Consider the following 16845-nt stretch of genomic DNA (forward strand, 5'->3'; position numbering starts at 1 on the left):
TCTCTAAACTAGATTAGGGTTTTTGGAGAATCAAAGGCATGATAAATAATATAATTTTTCTAAATAATAAAGTAATGAATGATGTAAATATATTAGGTGGATATGGATGAATTTGGATTCTCCTAATTCAAAAATCGTACATTTATCTATATCTACTTTTCTAGTTTATTTTTTAGGTAAATTTTGTCATTACCACCTACAATATTATTTCTTTTCATTATCTCTTCTAGCACATTTGTACTAAATGTAAGTGAGTATGGATCTGTTTAGTATAAAATAGCGGATAGCGAATAAACTAGCTTATAACAGAGAGCTTACAAGTTAGTTTTTAACTTTTTACGAATAAACTAGCTGATTGAATTTGTAGTATTTGGAAAATTAGCGATTGAACTAGCTTATATAAGTGAAACTAACGGCGCCACAAATAACAGCGCCACATCCTCGCCGCCCCCTCCCTCATCCCAACCTAAACCTCGCATCACTGCCATTGTACTCGTCTTATTCAGAGACAAGTCAAACAGACTTTGATACCGCACGCTCGAGGGAACACCACCCAACCACGGATCTCTCCAGAAAAAGGTGTCCTCTCCATTACCAACTCGCCGCTCAATGCTCTCCGCAAACCACCCCATCTCACCCTCATCACCCACACCATCCCGTAATCGCAAAATCTCCCTCCACCACAACGAACCGTTCCAACCCCCGTTCCCTCAGCATCCCTGCCTCCTTACCGTACCGAGCCACCAAAATATTTAAAAACTTGTTATAAAATAATGTTAAAATATAAGTGAAATTGTTCTTCTATTTCTTGTAAAACTTATCCCGGTTAGATTGACTTATTTTTGAGTTTATATTATGCAAATAAATAAAGTAAATTATATAAAAAAAATAATAAAGTAAAATTATATAAAAGGTAGAAATTTTGGAATATTATTAAAAATGAGATTGACAAATTAGTAAACTTTGTAGTAAACTTATATTCAGAGCATTGAACATATATTCACAAGAGAGTTAGGAGAACTCTAAGAAGGAGAAAAGGATGTCAAGGAACTCCAAGGCCAATAAGGTTCTTTTTCTTTCTGTCTTTGTAATTTATTTTTCCTAGGTTAATTAGGTGTTGTTGAGAAACTCCCTTACGAATGTTTGGTTTTAATATTTATAATATTTATGAATTTTAGTTATTTCTATTCACACTCTTTTGTTGTCTGGTTTTAGTTATTTTAATATTGATCACATTAGAATAAAATCCAAGGACCTAGTAGATATGACATATTAAGGCCTATAGGAAACCATATAGGAGACCAATAAATTCAGTATATGCCGTCTTAGTATAGGATTGGAAAGAACGTTAATTTCTACCTTGCAGAGTATGCCTGTGGGTAGGTGACGAGTTTCAGGCACACGTGACAACTTATAATTTAGGGGTCCCAGGGCGATGAGACCAAAGTTTAAACGAGAAAGTGGAGTTATGGATCAGGGTGTCTAAATAAAGATAAGGTAACCTTTAACTAGGCTCTGTAAAAGCTTGTAATAGAAATAGGAATAAATATTGCTTCAAACCTATTTTCAAGAGTCTAAATCCTTTTTTTTTTTTGAAGGGGAAAAAACTTTATTAAACACAATCTGAAACAGGAGTAATATTGTCTTTATCTTTTTGGATAAAGGGCCAAATACAAGGTGGGATGTTATCAGTCCATTCTTTGTTGGGTTCTGATTCGGCCCATTTTGCCATTTCATGAGCGGCTTGAATCGCTTCCCTTGGAACCCATTCAATCGTCGAGTTAGGGTTATGCTGGAGGAACGTTTTGCAGCGACGAATGATGCATCCCCAACTCTTGCGAATCACGTTCTTATCTTTGACAGCGTTTACCACAATTTGCGAGTCGAGTTCAAATATCACCTTCCTTTCCCCCATCCTTTCGATCCATTCAATTGCATCCATTAAACCAAAAGCTTCACCTGTTATTACATCCGTAGTCCCTTTATGAGCCCTAGTTGCAACTCCAAGAGTCTAAATCCTTAAAGAGAGAAATAATGAAGCCACCAAGCAGGAGTAAGGGAGAGATCTGACAACACTTAACCACCCCGTGTGGTCACACACACACCATTTACTTTTCCGCAATTTACTTTTCTGTCATTTACTTTCCGCATTTACTAAAGTACCCGCAAAGATACCTTCTTAAATACACAAAGCGAAGGCAACTATCACATTCCAAAGCGAAACTAGTAATCTTGGCACAATCCATGTGGAGAACGATAACTTTATTACATGGTAGCAATTCTGTGCACTTGCAGAGCCGGCCGTCATCCACTAATATTTCTACTGTAATTTTTTTATTTTTTATAATTATTTTTACTTAACTTCCTAAAATTTTCTTTTGTTCCTATTTTTATGCATAGATTCCTATTTTTATTTTGTCTATATTTTACTAATAGAGTAAAATTACAATAAATGATATAAAATTTTATAACTAACAAAATATCAAAACTCCTTCCTTGTCCATGAAGTTTTGTATTCCATCATTTCAATTTAAAATTTATAGTTCATGGTACTTATCAACACTCTCACCAGAAGATTTTTCAACCAACAAATTTACCACATTAAAAACAATTCTCAAACAGTAATGTCCACCTTATTAAATCCATAAAATGATAAATACGAAACAAAGGGATGTTTAAAAGAATCAAAGTAGAATACCTTCTCAGTGTAGAAGCTATGTGATAACTTCTCAGGCAGCGTCTCAACCTTTATTCTGATTAGACCTAGACAAAGTAAAATAACTATAGCCAAAGATGAAGCCAAGACCATAATTGGCATGTGCAGTAATAGTCGTACTTCGTTTCTGTTTTGTGAAACATCTTGAATAATCTCATAATAAAAACCACCAGTCAAAACAAAGTCAGAATTGTAAAAACAAGCATGCCACCACTAATGATATTTGTTGACTTTGTGATAAACTCATGAATATTGAGAGAATTCCAAACTGATTCAACTGAATCGTTTTCAGTTTTTGCAATTATGAATTCTAAATCTGTTACAATTGGCTCTCTTGTAAGTTTAACTAGCCAAACTGAATCAGTTAGAAAGTTCCTAATTTTCAGGAGATAGTTACAAGAGAGTATTACTATGTGTGAGGGTATACTCTAGATATCCTAGAGACTAGCCTAGATAAGGATATCTCCACTCACTGAAGTGTAGCTGGAGCTATCCTTTAATAACATTAGACACTGATTTTGTTCAATATGTCGGCTTTCTTTGCCTTATCCGATGATACCATCCCCAACCTGGCCAAGAACACACATATCAGAATGAAGTATAAGACTGCTAAATTCAAGCCAACACACTTCATACACAACAGGTCTTAAATCACTTTTTTTTCTTCGTGTAATACAGCTGGAAAATATCAAAATCATATCATATGTTCTGTTACCATTGAAGTCCCAACTTTCAACGAGCATGAATTAGAGCACACTGACGTTGAATGACAGTCACCACAAGAACAACCAAGAGACTACATGAGCATTTTGACCGATACATACAATTTGACAAACTAATTTGCATATTCACTCGAAAACGAGGTAGGTCAGTGAGTGACTGAGCAAAATCTAGTGTGAACATATTGCATCTTAGAATCTGGCAAGACTTCTTAATTTTACGGTTCTCAGCCGTGGACCACTAGGGCATTTTCTCACCCTGGCCAAAATATCCAAAAGAAGTACACCAGTGACAAACTTAAAAACAGGAATTCAGAATTTACATCATTTGATCCATGTAGGTGTATCTATGCATCATATCAACAACTGCTAGAAAATGATAGGGATCAAGATAACTAAAATAAAAAACAATTGGTAAGAAAATGAAAAGAAAAGTAAATTTTTTTTTTTTGTTTTTATAAAGCTATAAATTTATTGAAGAAAAAAGTAACAACAAAAACTGGAGGGACATAAACCTAACCCGGAAAATAAAAATAAAGAGTTCCTAATATAAAAGGCTCTTCACTTGAGGTAACACGATTTTAGAAATATTTAATAGCCTCCCTTGTCAAACAAATAGAACAACATTACAGTCACTTGGATAGCAACATAATTTCTCTAACATCTCCCACTTGGCATTTAAATCTACGGAACAGGCACCGTGAATTGTCATGCTAATTAATACTTTTGAACTGCGCATAACATATTCAGCAAATTGAAGCTCGCATTCATTGGCTCTATAATTCCTAAACAAACAAGTTTTGAGCTGAGATGAAAGGCATTCGGGAACCTTCTTTGGGTCCTCCCAACTGTACTCCTCATGATCATTCCCATTTTCTATCTCCTGTAGCAAATAAAAGTTAAGATATGTATAGAGGTAGAGTTAAACAAAATAAATACAAGGAAATTATATGTGAAACCTCATGAATGATAAGATGTTGAAGCTTGGGAGTATTTTGAAGCATTTCTAGAATCCACATCCACTTGTTAGGCCAACTTCGACGCTTTAAGTCAGAGAATATCTCCATTTGAGTTAGATTGTAAAAAACAGGGACTTCGACAAAGCAGGCCCTTGTCTGACAAAACATTAGAAATCAATCATCAATCATCATATTGCGGTGTAAAATCATCAATCAATCAATCAATCAATCAAACTATTACTATTACTATTATCAACTTACGAGCTTTATGCTGAGATTTGCGTGTACCCTGGAAAGCAAGAATAAAGGAAGAGGCTCGTTATCAGAAATCTTGGCTGTCATCAAATTGCGCAAGCATTTGATCTTGTCCGCTTCTTTTGGAACAAATCTCTGCTGACATATATGTAAATCATTTGTTTCCAACTCCTCAAGAAGTGGAAAGGATAAGAGAAAGTTGATGAGGTGCGTATAAGTTGTGAAATAAAGTTTTTCTAAATGAAGAGTTTTGAGCGGTGATATATTGTTATTTATTTGAGGAATGTCTTCCCAAATAGTTAACCTTTTTAACTTAAGAACAGTAAGCGTCCTACAAATGAATAAGTTGGAAACAAAATTGTTGTGTATACGAATAAACTTCAAGTCAAGTTCTAGTGTTTGAGTTCTTCTTTGTATGGCTGAAATAATAAGTTCGATGATATCTTCGGCATACCTTGTTCTAGAAGGACAACATATGAGGCGGAATGTTTGTATTGGGAGTGTGTCGTGACGCGATAGCATGACTGAGTATACAAGACAGAATAGATTGGCTGATGTTTTCATGGAAAGTGTTGAGATGTCGTTGAAATCGAAATCGAGAATGGAAACTGAGAGGCATAATGGTTTCCATCTCTTTGAGAGTATGGTTGTGGCAACAGCTTGTTTTGTTGGGAGAAAGGAGAGAATGTGACATAGAATTGAGTCTGGAAGGGAACTAACCCGACTGTCGTCTTCTTCTCTTGTTCGAGTTCGAATCGGAATCGATAATCGCTGCGGCTGCTTCTTGGAGGACTTAGTAGACACGGATGGAGCTTTGTTGAAGAATTTTCAAGCTAGAAGTGAGTTTCAGATCGTAACACCACCTTCGATCTCTGCAAACCCTAATCCCCTTTTGATTTTTTGTTATCTTTCTTTTAGGTTACCCGCCACTGGTTGGCTTTAAAACAAATCTCAACTAGAAATTCGACCGTAAAAAAAATTAGTAATATTAAAATGTGAGGAGAGTTATATTAACTCTAAGTGTAACTTTTCACATTCTCACCTTTGATTTTGTCTTAATCTAATGACCAATATTAATTCTAATTAATAATAGTGTGACCTCAACTTCTTTAATCATTCTCCCAATATTTACCGTTTCTTTTTATTACTCAATATTTACTCTTCCCTAAATCATAATTAATACTAATTGGTAAAAAAAGAAGAGAAAAACAAAGAATGCTGGTTTGATTTTCACGATAGACAAATTTATATATTATTTTTTTTAATTTAAAACTGCAATAAAAAGAGGGGGAAATGAGCGGGAAAATTGTATTTTTTTAATAATATATAGATATAAATATTAGCATATAAAATCTTGTTTAATTTATTTTGATGACTATTTTCAAAATATTAAGTTTTTATAATTTTGACTAATAGACAATTAAAGATATTAGTGATCAAAATTGTATATTGATGTACGTACAGTGGTCAAACTAGATCTTATATTTAGGGACGAATGGAGTATTTAAAGGCCAATCGTATATTTCAAAGCAGATGAATGAGGCCACATGCTTAAGATACAATTGCAACTCTAGCAGTTTTATTCAAACCAGCAGACGGCTATATATGTGGTCCATATTTTCTATTATGCAAACTTATGAAGAAAAAAAAAAGAAGAAAAAAAAAAGAAGATATGTCTTATGTTAATAAAAGATTTTTGCTGCTAAAAAAGAAGTCAAGGATATTATTGGTATTATGAAAAGTCAACACCAAAATTTTTTGTATCAACTTTATATATAGGTATAGATAGAATATAAGTATAGATTTTGGCTCTTGTTCGGCAAGGCCAGAGTATGAGCTTATAGTTTATACTAGCATATAAGCTCATTTGACAAAAAAAATACATATTTGGTAAACATTTTTTAAAAAGAGTTTATAGCTTATTTTACTAGCTTATAGCTTATTTTTCAAACGCTATGCCTTATCATTTTTTCTTTCAATTTTACTTCTATCATCTTACTTGATAAAAATTAAGTATTAATTAAACATATTTTATTTTTTTTATGTCATTTCATACTTATAAGCTAATTCAACCGCTAATTTTACCAAATACTACAAATTCATACTCGAGAGGGGTTATAAAGGTCAACCAAATTAAATAACAAGACCATCATTCAAATGAATAAATAAATAGCGCGAACAGAACTCGGTTGGTAGAAACATTGTTATATGCAGGGGTCGAAATTTGAATTTCAGACTCCGCACTTATTCATTTTAAAAAATAAAATATGTTTAATAGATCTCTTCGTATACTACAATTCCCATGCTATTAATATTCTAAATCAAAATTGCTTGACAAAAAAATCCAAATGCAAACATATGATCAAAACCTTTACCTCTCCATTTTATATACTATATATATGCCTTGTTTGATTCATTCTACTAGCTTAGCATCCATGTAAAAAAAAAGTACATTCAATAATATCCTAAAATGGATATGAGAAGTAAACCTAATGATGAAAATAATTTACAAGAGACTGGTTTATAATTTTGGTCATCATCACTTATCCCATACATGTAGCCTAATACTGTAAAGTTATTTTAAAGAAAAACATAAAATCTAAAAAAATAAAACTCAAACGAAAAACATAAAATCTAAAAAAATAAAATTCAAACTAGAGTTTAATTTTCATACTATCAGTATAAAAAAATTACACTGTCAACAAATCACAGTCAATCATGTGTGAGTGTCTGACTATAGAAATAGTTATGACTGAAGTCAAACGTTTTTAATGATCTGACGATTATGATTATTTGACTGTGCAAAAAATCTTAACACTAAAACTATACCTCACATTCCCTTTTGCTATTTGCACCTACCAATTCTGTATAATATTCTTCTAACTATTCTCTCGAAAATGAATTCTGACGAGTTAGAGCATAGGTTTCACTTCTAGGTAACTGATTCTCAGCATCAACAATATTTGCTTTTGAACAAAGGAAGAAGAAAGAAGATGTGTATATTGTAGCATGCCAAAAGCTGTAACCATTTTTAGAAGAGAAAAAAAAAAAAAAACGAGTTACAAAAGGAAGATCGAGAAACAAAAGAGATAGAGGATAAAGCAGTGTTATTGTAATACCTATGCCAAATCCAGTAGCTGTCACTTGTTTCAAGCATCCAGCTTACTCCTGCCATGAATAATGCGGCAAATCCGGCCAATATCAAACCCCAATGGAACCGTCTCAAAAGTGTCTTCACAAGATTATAGAACCATAGCTTTATAGTTAACAAACTGCATGGAAATTCACCGTTATTACTATTTTTGAGTATATTAAAGCTCTCTCAATACTTTGTTTTCTTATTTAATAAACTCGAATTCGAGATCTTGCTTATTGAAAAAAGTTTCTGGTCACTAGACCACCACACTTTGATATGCACACATGAAAACGCTTCAAAGTTCCAAGATAAAGTATTGTGCACAAAATGCGGAACCAGTTAGTTACTATAATGTTGTCTTTAACTCGAATGACATTGTGCTCAAATAAATTTTACTAAGGTACAAGACTCTTACCTTTGAAGGAAATTTGGCGAGAATCCAAATGAAAATGAAAATGAAAATGAAAGGGACCTATACTTTGTTGACATTTCTATCAACCATCCAATAAGAAGGCCAAGAGCCCCAATCACAATCACAAGAACAATATTTGAAGACCTGCACGTTTTAGTATAGATAAACGTGAACATAACTTAAACACCTCTAGCAGGATATATATATACAGGTTTATTTGTCAACTAGAACCATGTTTATGATTTGATAAACAACTTAATTAAGTGCTCATAGCATAAGCGCTTATTATATAAATGCTTATGTAAAAGCTATTTCTATAACAAAAGATAAACAGTTTCCATAAGTTGAAAACAACTTATGTACATGTCATAACTCATAAGTTGTTTCCATAAGCTCTCCTAAACAGTCTCACAAGTGCTTATACCAGTAGATAATCTCAAATAAGTCAATCCAAACAGGTTTTAGTTCGATTTACCTGGTTGCATTAGTTATCGACATGAGAGCAGTAAAGATAAACACAGTTGTGTGGATTGCCCTCTTATATACTTCATCGATGGTAGCTAGATACACAAAAGTGCTAATCACGGCCATGAAAGAGAGCCAGAAGTCCATAAACTGAAATGTTGATAAGTAAAGTCAATGTAAATTCTTAAATCAAAAAAATACTGCTATCATGTATTGTGTCGTATGCTAGATCCAAATATCTTAATTGAAATTCTTTTAAGCAATCCATAATGTAAATATTTTTAACCTGTAGAACACCGAAGTTCAATGCACACCAGGTCCCTACGTCGCATGCATGATATATTCCACTCGAAATTCCACTGGCTGTGAATATAACCCATTCCGCGTACGCCTACATATTGAGAATCATTGTCAACAAAATATATATGAATGACTTAATTAAATCATGAATCATGATAAGACCAAATAATTCAAGAGGAAAAGAGCTACCTTCTGTCGAAGCGCCCAAAAGGCAGGAAGTATGGCTGCAGCATTTGATCCTATCAGAAAAACTGATTGAAGTATGTGCCCTACAAAAGTTTACAATAACGATTAAAAAAATAATTATTCTGATCTAAATAGTAGCCTCGAAATTGAATAAAAATAACTTAAGAAAGAAATGGAGGGGGATTCAGATAACCATAAATTTCTAAAATTGACAATCACCTTTATGTGACACAATTTCGACGCTACAGTCAAAGCCACCATGGTTTCGATCACAAGAACAGATGCTGAATCCAAAAAGTAAACATTAAAAATTGTTAATATACTTAGGATGATGAAAACAAACAGAACTAGTGCAAAACTCTGCAACATACTATCGGATTATTATTTTATGAAATGCTTGTGATATGAAGAAAACGAAAGAAATGTAAAACAGAACTAATGTATCGAGAAGAATCAACCAAAAGGGCTTAACATAAACCTGTATGACGTCAATCCGGTAGCATCAAAAGAAGATTTACAGGTTCCATGAGAGGAGCATTGTTTCGGGCATCCTTCAAGTGAAATAGACATGATAGTTTTCTGTTTCAAAGAATCACTGCTAATATTGACATGTCTTAGACCAAAACTCCAAGTTCCTTCTCTAGCATAAATAATGTAAAAATCAACATTATTATCGTTCGAATCATATAGCATGAAAAACATTGATTGGTCGCTTTTCTGTGTCTTGTTAGCATAATAATAGTCCCATATATCAACAGAAGGCAATCCACCGAATCTCGCATAAACTTCGTAATTGATCTTCGTATTTGAGGATAGCCGTATGTGAATGTTTCGGCCAGCTGCACCACGAGGAATGTCGAAAGTAAAATAAGTCCAAATGTCATTGGATTCTCCTAAGTTTGATGAGTTATTTAAAAGTGGTTCGAGAGGAAAATTGGCAGAAGAATATTCTCCTTCACCAATAGGCAAATAATATGATTCAAACGGGATTGGACTTGTCCTTAGAACTGTCTGCAGTAAACATATTGTCTGTGAATATAATATCTTTGAGCATAAACATATAACAATAATTAATTTTGCATTAAACTTTGAAAACGACAAATAAATAGGAACAAAATTCTTCTGCAAAAGCGACAATTATAAAGGAACAGAAGGAATATATCAGAAAAAGCACCAGCACCAAAGAGAATAAAAAGAGACGTATCTAGCAATGAATACTACCTGAAGTGCATAGCTACTCGTTGTACAATTTGGTCCAGCTTTTCCAAGTGGACACTGAAGCATTTGTGATTCAAGAGAATAGCAAACTTTTACATCACCGTCATGAGTCTCTCCAAACTTTTTTGTAAGATTAACCGGTAATACACTAATGTACCAACGCCCGATCAGTGGAGAACGAATAACCAGAGGGGCTTTATTTAAATCACTGGAATAATCATACAAACTATTTGCAGGTATTGCACCGTGGCGAGCAAAACACAATAAATTAACATCACTTGCATTAGAAGCGTTACTTGAAGGTGTAATATTGAATCTGATATTTTCAGCCGTAATGGTCAATTCTTCGACCACATTATTAATATCCAAGGAATATAAGTTAGGTACGCCTTCCTGAACACACAAAGTTTCAAAGTTACTTTTGCAGGTCACCGCATTTTCAATCGTTGGCTTCTTCAGTGTAGCCGCCTTCGTAGAATTATAGACATCAGATGTTGTGCATGAAAGTGGATTGACGGTGCTGTTACAGAACTCCCCTCTCATCATCGAATTTGTGCAAGCTTCCACACTTATATTGGCACTAAAGGAGTACGATGTGCCTCGAATAATCTGCAGATGTAGAGAAGTTTGTTAAGAGATTGAATGAGCAAAATGGAAACCAGTTGGAGAGTATTTGTTTTGAGATGGGATGCAATACAATACTTGATTTTATTTTCAATGCCTATTTGGATTGGATTATTTGAGCTTATCTATTAGAATAAGCACTTGTCAGACTGTTTGGAAGAGCTTATGGAAACATCTTATAACATGTTCATAAACTGTTTTCAGCTCATTTCCAGCAACTCTCCATTATAGCTAATGAAAACAACTTATGATTTATGTGAAAATAATTTGAGTTTATTATAGAAATAGCTTATACATAAGAAGTTATATGATAAACCTGTATCCAGTGGCGGAACCAGAAAAAATATCATGGGTGGGCCGAAAAATAGTCAATCTATTTTCAAATTGAATTTTTTGCTCCTCTATTTTCACATGTTACAATTTTGGTACCAACAAACTATATTTTTACTCTAAAAATTGTGATTTTTGGCTATAAAGGTGATTTGTTGTCTCCAACATTGAATCTAAAGATGAAATATCAAACTTGAGACCAAAATTCACAATTTTTTCCCATTAAAATTCGCTAATTTTACAGCAAAAAAGTAATAAACAAATATTGAGATAGGACTAAAATTGCAACAAATGTGAAAATATGAGACTTGAAAAATTTAATATTAATTAAACATATTTTTTTATGTCATTTCATATTTATATATGCTAGTTCAACTGCTAATTTTATCTATTATTATAAATTCAATTAATTATGAACCGACATTTACACTAATACTTGAACTAATATGTGTACCGAATTACTTATAATCATCAATAATATACTCTAAATTAATATTTGTACACATATATATACCGGGTGACTTAAAATCATTAATAATACATTTAAATTAATACCCTACGTATAAAAAAAATTATTTTTTGGGGGTGGGCCGTGGCCCACCTCAGCCCACCCCTAGGTCCGCTGCTGCCTGTATCTTATAAGCACTTAATTAAATTGTTTATCCAAACAGGCCTCAATCGGAACAGACAAGTTATACTAGTTACATTAGTTGTATTGAAATGACAAAAAATGAATGAAAAATGTGATGAAAAATATGTGGGATATTCTTTATGATATCGTAAAAGTAATACTCGGATAATAAACCATACCATCCTTGATTGTGTTCTTGCATCTCCGATGCCGTTGAAAAGACCAATGTACCAAGCACCTGGAGATATCTGAACAATAATTCTTACGTTTATACATTATGACATTATAAAATAACTCTAAGCAAAAACACTTTGGACGCATCAATGTTAAACATTCTTGCTGCTCTATTATTAAACACAGATTTTAAATCGCAACTGACATAGGTTCTTTCAATGATTTCTTTCCCGTGTGTTGCACAGGTTCTCAATACAAATTTAGATACAAAGTCGTGTGTAGCTAGTTTTGATACAAAGGAAAGAAGAAACTGAGCTTAAGATACAATAACATCACACACAAATAAATATATTGTGAAAAATAAAAAGGACATATGAGTTATAACAATACCAGTTCATTAGTCAATTTCATAGTGATATTTTTCTCCATAGGAAAGCACTGCTCCGTATCAAGACCATTTATTCCTATAAAAAAAGAGGAACAAAAAAGTAATTTTAATTTCTCACTACATTAGCCATTGCAAAACAGAAGTCATTTATCCTGGTCATCGGAGACATCGGAGAAAGAGGAGAAGACCAAGAACAAGTGAATGAGTAATATCGTGGCGGTTCATAAGCTGTGAAACACTAAGCAATGCAGAAACCACTATGTTTTCACGAGTTCAGTATTTACTCATTTATCATTATATGGTTGCCAAAAGAAAAATCATAGTGGGGAAAAGAACTAAATGACTGCTAATGAATCAAAGAAGAACCTACTCTGAAAAAAATAATTTACCAAGGCTCCAACGGTTTAATCATGCTGATGAGTAAAAAATGTTAGATTAATCATGCTATAAATATCTAGGAATGAAATAAGACAGAATTTCTGTGCTCAAACTTTATGTTAATAAAGCAGTCTAATTAACTTGGATTGAAGGTCAGTTTGGATTGGCGTATTTGAGCTTAGCAGGAGCATTGTGAGATTGTTTGGGAGAACTTATAGCAACAACTTGTGTGAAGTCCATAAGTTGTTTTCAACTTATTTTCATAAGCTCTACAGGATAGCTTATGAAACTAGGTTATAGCTTATATGAAAACAGTTTGACTTTATTTTATCTTTTGTAATAGAAATAGCTTATACGTAAACGTCTACCATAAGCGCTTATACTATAAGCATTTAATTAAGCTTTTAATCCAAACAAGAACTGATTGCATTTTAGATGGGGCTTCTACCTGAGATAGCTGAATATTTCAGAGATGTGTTTAAAGCATCTGGTAGAGGGGGACTTCCATCTCTAAAGCATATTATTGGCAGTGATCTTTTTGGAACCCTTTCGATTTTCGTAACATCCTGAAAACAATACATGAATGGCCAAATGAGGGAACAAAACACCTCAAAGCTGATTAAATAAACAGATAAAGCAAGAAAATAAAAATGAAATGTAATTACAAATATAGGACTTCATCCAGAGAACTAAATAATTTGAATTATTACCTCATGCAATGAGTAACACTATAAAATATAAATAACAATATCAAAATAGAAGCCAATCAAATATATTTGATCGAAAGAAATAAAATTGTTTCAGGCAACAAACATCAATACAGATGCTAGCAGTATTCTAGGTTGCACCTATATAAAAAGAATTACAGATATTAACATACTTACAAGGTCTACATCTGAATTCAATGCTATGGAGACTGCAGAAAACCACGGCGGTATATCAACTGGTTCATGACAAAACATCAAGAGACAATGTAAGATCATCCATAACATCACCAATCCGAAACAGCTGATTATTATACAGTTTTTTACTGATATAAGGATTCCATGTATAATAGTTAGACATAAACACATCACCGATAAAGTTTCAATGGTTAAAAACTATAGACACATTAGCAACAAAGTACATTTGAAGAATCGAGCAATGCAGTGAAAACTGAGACAGAAGAAAAGTTCATAAATCAATAACCACAATTACAAACAGAACAGTAGCAATAAGATTAGTGAACTAATGACAACCTATGAAGCATAGACACGGACACCAGACACAACATTGACACGTCAACACCGGTAATCATTTCTGAAAATAACATAATTGAATGTAATTACATTTGTTGGTGCCGTATCAGTGTCAGATATTGACGTGTGCTGGACACCACACACGTCTTTGATCAGAAGTGTCAGTGCTATAGAGATGACAACTCACTATCATCATAAGATTGTATCATGTCCTTCATATCAATTCATGGCTTTTCCAGTACTAAAAGTACAATAGTCTCCACATATAAAGGTCATTACTTCAAAGCACTGACGCAGACACGAATATCGGACACGGCGTTGACACATTGACACCTCACTATCATCATAAGATTGTATCATGTTCTTTATATCAATTCATGACAATTCCGGTGCTAAAATTAATAGTATCCACATATAAAGGTCATTATCATTACTATGAAGCACAAACGCAAACACGGATTCCGGACAGGACCCTGACACATGTTGACACTGGATAATAATTTGAGGTAATAAGTTGAGAAAGTGAAATATATGAATTTAACTACATGTGTCAGTGTCAAACACCACATAGGTTTTTAGTTTGAAGTGTCATGTCACTGCTACCAAAAACGTATTTTTCATAGTTTACCTATCTATTATTACCAGAAAACAAAGCACGCATAAGATCAACACAACTAAATAGTAACTGTGATTCTTCATATAAATTCCTTCAAGAGGGTTTAATTCTGACCTTTACCATGTACTAATAGAGAATAGCAGAACAAACAATTATATATAATAATATAAATGGAACTCTTCAAAGTTCAAACCAATAACAAAACAATACTAACAATTTAAAAACAAGGGATCAACGAAATAATAAGTCAATTGACTCAATTCCACACTAATCAAAAGACCAAAAGAAACTATTATCACCTATGAAGCACACACAGACACGGACACCGACGCACAAGTCGATAATAATTCGAGAAAATTATATAATTCAATGCAATCATATGTTTCGGTATCAGACACCGATGTCTGTTCGACACCGGGACACCTAATTGGAGGAGTGTCTGTACTTCATAGACTATCACATAAACACAAATTCAGCTAAAAACTCGAAATTCAATTTCAACCCATTAAATTTGACACTAAGAAAACCTTCATGAACATTAAAAACAGAACATTTACGTATAACATATAAACAAAAGGGTGAATGAGAATTTGATGACAAACCTCTAATATAATGAAAATCAAAGGGGCTAAGAGTAGTTTGAGGGTAGGTGAAACTGGAAATTGTGAAGAAACCATGAGTGCTATTATTTAGTTCATCGTTTGCAGAGCAGAGATTATTATAATTATGTGAAGAAGTGAAAAGTAACAAAACACTGAGGAGAATCAGTGTTTGATGACAACAGAGAATCGAATTGAAAGACATGTTTTTTGTAATTTCGAGAATACAAGAATAAAGGGTCCGTGTGAAATGATGAATTGTGTGTTACTGAAATTTTTCTATATTAAAGCAGATGGAAATAAGTAAAAATCAATTCAAAATTAGTAAAACAATATTCCGAGGACGTGTGTTAAAAAATTTGTTGACAAATCTTAAAAAAAAAAAAAAACTAAACAGTGTCAGACATTATAAGTATTTAAAAATAGAAATTATGTCTTAAAATTAGAGCTGTCAAATGGGCTGACCCGGTCCGGCCTGGAGGGGCACGGTCAAATAAAGGGGCTGACCCATTAATTTCATCGCTCGGCCTAATTAGCCCGACCCGATAAGCAAAAGTCTACATGGCCCGATGGGCCGGCCCACTAATCTTCATAGTATTTTTAAAAAAAAAAAAAAACATATTCTACTAAATTTATGTTATATTTCTCAACTAAATCTTCAAGAAGGTAATCATATCCTGTATTTTCTCACATAATCTCCCAAACAACAATATCTTCCTCTTTATCCTCATCAAACAAACAAACAAATCTCTAACAAATAATCACATTCTAATCCAATAAGTTTTTTGTCATATTATTATTATTACTACAAAAAAAATTCCAAGTTTTATATCTTTCATTCATCCATTGTAATTTAAGTAAAAAAAAACAAAAATATAGAAAGAATATAAAATAAATACAATAAAAAGATGATAGGCTTAAAATAACCATATTCCAAGTTTTATATCCTACACAAAAAAAATTAAAAAAAAATATAAAAAAATGATAGGCTTAAAAATAGGAATAAAACAGATTATAAATAGGAACAAAACACAAATAATAACAATAAAAAAAATGAATTTATGCATAAAAATAGGACTAAAATATAACAATAAAAAGATTATAAATTTTTTTTAAATAATTTTAATTCTTTAAGGGGCCGGCCCAAAAGTTTGTGGGCCGGCCCATGACGGTCTATTAAAAAGCCTGACCCGATAAGGCTCGACCCCCTTTTTATGAAGCCCGACCCGTGTAAAAGGATAGGGCTAATGAGCCGGCCCAATAGTCCGGCCCATTTTGACAGCTCTACTCAAAATGTGTGCATTCAATATCTCAAAAATATCAAAAGTTGTCTTTTTAATATTAGGGGGTGTATTGGATTGGGATTTCATGGAATTTTAAAAGATTTTTTTATGTCAAAAAATTTTTGAGGTATTCATTCAAGACTTTTACAAAATTTCAATAAATCTTGTGGTATTCAATTAACATAAACATGATTTTTTTCCAGGGCAACAAAATCCGT

The 16845-nt window shown here is 32.9% G+C and overlaps 2 protein-coding genes across 4 annotated transcripts; both read right to left on the reverse strand.

Moving 5' to 3' along the window:
* Positions 1–2985: 2985 nt before the first annotated feature.
* On the reverse strand, positions 2986–5591 carry LOC123883373 (F-box/FBD/LRR-repeat protein At3g52680-like). Of its 3 annotated transcripts, none has more exons than XM_045932149.1 (4): positions 5370–5583; positions 4656–4784; positions 4395–4550; positions 2986–4318 (listed from the first exon to the last, which is right to left on the reverse strand). In XM_045932149.1, the coding sequence occupies exons 2-4, from the start codon at positions 4734–4736 to the stop codon at positions 4043–4045; spliced, it is 513 nt and encodes a 170-aa protein (XP_045788105.1). In that variant the 5' UTR covers positions 4737–4784; positions 5370–5583; the 3' UTR covers positions 2986–4042. The 3 variants fall into 3 exon arrangements, with proteins under 3 accessions (XP_045788105.1, XP_045788106.1, XP_045788104.1); XM_045932150.1 differs by lacking the exon at positions 5370–5583 and adding an exon at positions 5104–5233; XM_045932148.1 differs by having other exon boundaries at positions 4656–5591.
* A 1693-nt stretch (positions 5592–7284) lies between these two features.
* LOC123883372 lies at positions 7285–15711 on the reverse strand. The gene is made up of 14 exons (XM_045932147.1): positions 15348–15711; positions 13776–13834; positions 13340–13457; positions 12516–12589; positions 12131–12199; positions 10370–10975; positions 9627–10159; positions 9368–9432; positions 9152–9231; positions 8949–9053; positions 8673–8812; positions 8201–8341; positions 7769–7921; positions 7285–7668 (listed from the first exon to the last, which is right to left on the reverse strand). Exons 1-14 carry the CDS (start codon positions 15547–15549, stop codon positions 7533–7535), a joined length of 2481 nt encoding a protein of 826 aa, XP_045788103.1. The 5' UTR covers positions 15550–15711; the 3' UTR covers positions 7285–7532.
* Positions 15712–16845: the final 1134 nt, after the last annotated feature.

This window comes from Trifolium pratense, linkage group LG5, assembly GCF_020283565.1.
Source record: "Trifolium pratense cultivar HEN17-A07 linkage group LG5, ARS_RC_1.1, whole genome shotgun sequence".
NCBI lineage: Eukaryota > Viridiplantae > Streptophyta > Magnoliopsida > Fabales > Fabaceae > Trifolium > Trifolium pratense.